The sequence below is a fragment of the Peromyscus californicus genome, unplaced genomic scaffold (genome assembly GCF_007827085.1).
Source record: "Peromyscus californicus insignis strain IS unplaced genomic scaffold, ASM782708v3 Scaffold_9__1_contigs__length_137607984, whole genome shotgun sequence".
NCBI classification, from domain to species: Eukaryota; Metazoa; Chordata; class Mammalia; order Rodentia; family Cricetidae; genus Peromyscus; species Peromyscus californicus.
In genome coordinates this window covers 78863439-78869438 of record NW_026294617.1, presented here as the reverse complement: position 1 = coordinate 78869438, position 6000 = coordinate 78863439, and the positions used below count along the sequence as shown (strand labels likewise).

The following is a 6000-nucleotide window of genomic DNA, read 5'->3' as shown; positions in this document are numbered from 1 at the left end:
CCCTCAGGCTGCCTCAAGGGCTCGCGGTTACTCGGGTGTCACCCATGCTCAGCCTCGCCAGGTCTTGCTTTCTGGCAGGCCCGGGAACCTTCCGGCGTCCTCCCGGGACCTCGGCCACGCCCCCTGACTCCCAAGTTTGATTTCGGCGCGCGCCAAGCCTGAGGGCGGCTGTCATTGGTTGGGGGTGAGCGGATCTCCCATCTGATTGGTTCTCCGGATCCAGGGCTCGGACGCTAGGCGGAGCGTTGTGGGGGCGGGGTCAAGGACGGAAACCCGGCGTGCGGGGCTTCCAGTTAGCGTCATGGAAGTGGTCAAGTGTCCGCAGCACGGTAAGGCTCCGCGGGTCGGGATTTCCCTCACGGCGCCTGTGGGACTGGCCTGGAGTGGCCGCTCTTGACCCTCTTATCTCCTCAGGGACCGTCTGCTTCTTAAAGACCGGCCTCCGCGATGGCCCGAATAAGGGAAAGAGCTTCTACGTGTGCCGGTCGAACACATGTGGCTTCGTGCAGTCCACCGAGTAAGTCTCGAGCGCGGCGCCGATTCCGCGGAGTGACCCAGCCTGGGCACTTTACGTCCCTGGGCCGCGGATTCCTCCCATGTTCAGAGCCTTCCAGACTCAGGTTCAAGTCTCTAGTCACGGGTCTGGCCTTACTTAGCCATTCCCCTCTGTCCCAGCATCCTTTGCGCTCCCCCTAGAAAGTGTAGATAAACAGTGGACGTGGGGAATTAATTAGCTAGTTTCACACCAATTTTAGGTCGCCCTTTTTATTTTAATGTTTGAGGTTAAAAACATTAGGAGTTAGATACCTGCTTTTTCCCCCTGAATCTAAGAGGTGTGAGGTTAATAATCCAGTTTCTTTAGGGAGCAGTTCTCCAGCGAGATCCAGTTTCTTTAGGGAGTAGTTAGTTCTCCAGCGAGATCTAGTTTCTTTAGAAACAGAAAGAAACGTCAGACCCCAGAGATCGATGCGCAGCTCAGGTGCTATGGATGCTAAGGCTGAGACCTGGAAATGTCACGCTTCTCCAAAGTGAGGAAAGTTAATACTGCTCTCCTGTGACAATCTTATATACCAGGTGTCTACTACATTCTCTAAGTAGAATTAACATTTAACATTTCTTCCTGCTCTCTTTCTGTTGAACTTTGTAAAGCAAAGTTATTTTTTTCAGCATCATAGCTTTATAATGGATATTAGTTCTTTAGTACTAGAATGAGTTTATGGTTTGTGTCCCTGTGTTGCATCAGGGTTTACTATTTATTTCCAGTTTCTAAATATATTGAGATTTGGTACTCCGCTCAAATGTTGTGAGACACAAGCCTGCCCATGTTTATAGGAATTAAACATCAATGGTACTATCAGGTTTGGTTCAAGATTAAGAGAAATATTCTTGGGGATTGGAGAGGTGGGTCAGCATTTAAGAGCACTGGCTGCTCTTCCAGAGGTACTAGGTTCTATTTCCAGCAACCACATAGGGGCTAATAAATGTCCGTAACTCCAGTTCTGGGGGAATCTGATGCCCTCTTCTGGCCTCTGCAGGCACAGCATGTACATGGTGTACAGACATACATGCAGACAAAATACCCCTAAACATAAAATTAAAAAAAAAAAAAAAAAGCCCTCTAAAAAGAGAGTTAATATTTTTTTATTTTGTTTTTTTGAGACAGGATTTCTCTGTGTAGCCTTGGCTGTCCTGGAACTCACTTTATAACCCAGGCTGGCCTTGAACTCACAGAGATCCTCCTGCCTTGGTCTCCAAGTGCTGGGATCAAAGGTGTGTGCCCTTAAGTGATAGCATTCGTAAATGGAGTGCCACTTACATGGGTGCACTACAATACAGACTACACAGTACTTTGACTTGAGGCTTGAAGTATGTCTGACAGCAGACTGAAGGCTGAAAACAGGGAGTCACAGGAGAATGCTTTAGACCTTCACTAAGACCTGTTCACTCTCAGTGCTGTACGTATTTTCCTTCTGTAAGCTAGGAGGGACATTAAAAAATTATGCCAAGCAAAGAAGCAAATAGTAAATTTTTGTTAGAGGTAGGTGAGTGAGTAGCAGTAAATGACAGCTAATAGGGTATTAATGGATAAAGGGTGATGGGTGAACCTGAGGAGAAGTCACAGTGAGCCTGCCTTATAGCCAGCCTTAAACTACAGGCCATCCCTGGGAGTATTGCAGAGTAGATGTCCTATAACATGCAATTTTAAACTCCTAACTATTGTCATGCTTTGTTTTAGGAAGTAGGAAAAGAGAAACTCTGGCTCCTTTCCTTTGGAGGCCCCACGGATAATGATGTATGGGATTTACAAGCCACATGTAAATCCTTAGTGTAAAAATCTGTAGTTAGGGTGGGTGTGGTGACACACGCTTGTGATCCTAGGACTCAAGAGGCCAAGGACGGATTGCTATAAGTTTGCGGCCAGACTAGTCTTAGTAGCGAGTTCCAGGCCAGCCAGGGCTACACAGTGGGACCTTGTCTCCAAATAAATAAATAAATAAAAATAAGAATTCAAGCTTGGATTTGACTTCAGACTGTTGGCTTCTATTCCTTGTCTCCTAAAAATGATTTCTTTTTTCTTTCCCCCTTCTAGTATTCCTGTTTCTCGCTGTTTATTGCACGAGGACTTTGTGGTAGAGCTTCAGGGCTTGTTTCTACCACAGGGCAAGAAAGAATGGAGGTGGGTGTCTATAGGAGCATCTAGAAGAATTTCCTTCTCTCTCTCTCTTTTTTTTTTAATCCTGAAAGAGTTGCAGCTAGATATACTTTTTATTGTTCTTTTTAAATTTTTATTTATTTTTAATTTTTTTTGTTTTTGTTTTTTTTGAGACAGGGTTTCTCTGTGTAGCTCTGGCTGTTCTGGAACTTGCTCTGTAGCCCATGCTGGCCTCGAACTCACAGAGATCCGCCTGGCTCTGCCTCCCGAGTGCTAGGATTAAAGGCATGCTCCACCACCGCCCGGCTGTTCTTTAAAAGTCATTACTGAGGAGCACACTGTTCGTGCACACCTTGGGCACTGTCTCCCTTGTCACTCCCTAAGTCAGCGGGTCTCCACCCAACCCCCTGGGGGTGTCAGTGACCCTTTCACGGGGGTCATGTATCAGATATTTACATTAGGATTTATAACAGTAGCAAACTTACGAAGTTGCAATGAAAGTAATTTTATGGTTGGAGGTCACCACAACATGAGGAACTGGGTTAAAGGGTCACTGTGCTAAATGCTGAGCAACTGGTTGTCCAGAGAAGTCGGTGGTTAATCTCTGGATTACCAGCTCTGTTGGTATTCTTCTCTAACTGTCCCATCGCTAATAATATCAACTCACTAACTTGTTGACTTTCAATTCTGCTAATAGAAAGAGGGCAAAGGTCTGACATGCTAAGTACTCAATAAAGTACAGCTTCCCTTAAGGGCAGGGAACTCTGTATAGATGGGAGAAATTATTTGTCATGAGTATCAAAAGGTGAGTAGAAACTTACCAGACACTTGATATTCTTTTAAATAAATACATTGCATTGGGTACCAAGGCATGAAGTACCATGACCACTTCAGAGAATTGCAAATGTTTAGTTTGGTGGTTGAGATCATTTATTTAGTTGGTTGAGATCAAACCCAGGGCATACTCCACCACTGCACTATACCCCTGGCCCTCACTTAAGTGGACACTTCAGGATGTAAGGTTAGTTGAGAAGGAAGGGATCATACATGATAGTTTTTGTGTAATAGTCTATGTGATTTAGAATTTGTGTGTTCTGAGTCTCTGTCCCCAACCCAAGTACATTGAAATGCTTGGCATCCTTGTTTAAAAAAATCAGTTGACCCTAAGTTTGGGTCGGTGTCTGAGGCGGTTAATTTTTGTCCATTGGTTCATTTACATATTCTTGCATGGTTAATGATGTAAAATAGTATGTCTTCCAACTTCTTCAAGATTGTGCTGGCATTTTTGGGATCTTTGTATTTGCATATCAAATATAGATTCAACTTCTTAAATTTCTACAGAAAACCCTGTTGAGGTTGCATAATTTACACAGATCAGTTTTGAGAGAGCAGACATCAATATTGACTTTTCCAGTCTGTGAGCGTGGTGTAGTATGACTTTAAATTGTTCTCTCTGTTTTTAAATCATTTCTATTATAAAGTTCTCATACTCATTTTACTGACTGTGTTCCTCTGGTTGTTTTTAATTCTGTTGTAAATGGAGTGTTTGTTGCTGTTCTATATGTATGTGAGGGGGTATGTGTAAATGTATGTATGTGGGTATGTGTTTGTGCATGTGTGTGGATATGTAGAGGCCTGAGGTTGATGCTGAGTGACTCTTGGTCACGCTGCACTTTACTATATTGAGGCAGGGTCCTCACTGACCCTGGAACTCACCAGTTCTGCAAGCCTAGCTAGAAAGTTTGTTTTGGGGGACCCTCTGTCCCTGCCTCCTGAATGCTGGGACTATAGTTAAGTCTGCCTTACCCACCTGGGTTTTATGTGGGTTCTGGGCGTCAGAACTTCAGTTTTCAGACTTGCAAGGAATCACTTTATTTATTGAGCTGACTCCTTAGCCTGTAAATGGAATTTTTTTTAAAGTTATTTTTACATTGTTTTCCTTTAGTAGAGTGGGGCTGGCAAGTCTTATTAGGTGCAGTCTTGTTCTCTTGACACTTAAAATCCCTTACCTTTTGATCCAGAAACACCTACCTCTATAGTGGTAGAAGGCAACCAGTGCATTTCTAATTCATTAAAAGAACCACGGAGATTCAGAAATGAACACAGTGGAGGAGAAGGGCAGCTGAAATAATAGCTAGAGTGTTACCCCTTGTTTTCCATGGCCGTCTGCTAGCTGTGATTGGTTACAGTAGCTCTGTTTCACAGGTAGATGTAAGACTACTGTTAGAGAGGTTAAGAAGGGAATCTGAGTCCCCACGATTGTGAAGTGGTATTGCAGGGGTTCAAACCCAGCTCCAGCCACTTCAGCTTGAATTGAGATGGTGAAGCTGAGTGCAGTTCCCCTAAGAAAAGCTGCTTGAAGAGAACTGGAATGGCAAGACATTCCCTGGTCGTGCATTTCAGTGTGCATCTCTCTCCACTTTCTCATCTAGAAGAGTGATGCTGATGGCCTTGAAAGGCCCTGGGGTGTGAAGAATCAGCTGTGTGATACAGTGTGCAGTTTGCTAGTATCTTCTTTGTTTACCACCTTCCTTTTTTAGACTGTTTTGTGGCCTCCCTTCTGGCACGCACAGTATCTGTTTGTTTGGTTTTTTTGTTTTTTTTTTCTGATTTTAGCAGCCATTGCTGATCACTTTCTCCATTTCATTTGGTCTTCCTACAGAATAAAAAGAATAAACCTGTGCAGACTCTCTGGTTGCTGTATCATTTTTGTTCTTGACTTTCCTCTGTAAGGGATGACTCCGTAGGTGAACTCCTGGCTGTGCAAGCATGGAGGCCTGAATTCAGAGCACGGGCTGCTCTCGCAGAAGACATGGATTCTGTTCCCAGTACCCATGTCAGGCAGCTCACAACAATTGCAGCCTTGTAACTGGTCCAGGGACTTCGGTGCCATCTTCTGGCCTCTACAGGCACTGCATGAGTGCGGCACACATCTGCACATGTAGGCAAAATACTCATACACATGAAAAATAAACGAAAACCCTTTTTAAAAATGAAAAAATAAACTCTTAAAGACTTTTCGTAGCCTTAATTATTTGTTTTTTATACTCCATTAGGTTGTTCTTCCGATGCTCTAGAAGTAAGGCAGAGGGGAAGCACTGGTGTGGGAACGTTCCGTGGCAGGTAGGAGTTACCCTTCTGTTTTCCTTGTGTCGTGTTAAGACAGTGTGGTGAGTCACTTTGACTGAGAGCACCCCAAGTCCTCATGAACTGCTAGTGTCCGTCACACCGGCTCCGAGAGCCCTGAAGGGCCGTGTGACTGCTCATTCAAAGAGCTAAGGCAGTGGTCGGAGCCCCACCATTTACCGCCTGTTTCACACAGATCATTTCCAGTAAGTTAACTAAAA

At 44.4% G+C, this 6000-nt stretch overlaps 1 protein-coding gene across 2 annotated transcripts in view; it reads left to right on the top strand.

Moving 5' to 3' along the window:
* Nucleotides 1-258: 258 nt before the first annotated feature.
* Nucleotides 259-6000, top strand: part of Ttf2 (transcription termination factor 2) — a 32842-nt gene continuing 27100 nt past the window's right edge. For both annotated transcript variants that reach the window (XR_008216428.1, XM_052730889.1), the window contains exons 1-4: nucleotides 259-329; nucleotides 415-517; nucleotides 2591-2677; nucleotides 5710-5776. Coding sequence is in view for 1 of the 2 variants with exons in the window: in XM_052730889.1 (XP_052586849.1) it covers nucleotides 302-329; nucleotides 415-517; nucleotides 2591-2677; nucleotides 5710-5776 (285 nt within the window). In the remaining variant the exon portion in view is untranslated. The remainder of the gene's footprint in view (nucleotides 330-414; nucleotides 518-2590; nucleotides 2678-5709; nucleotides 5777-6000) is intronic.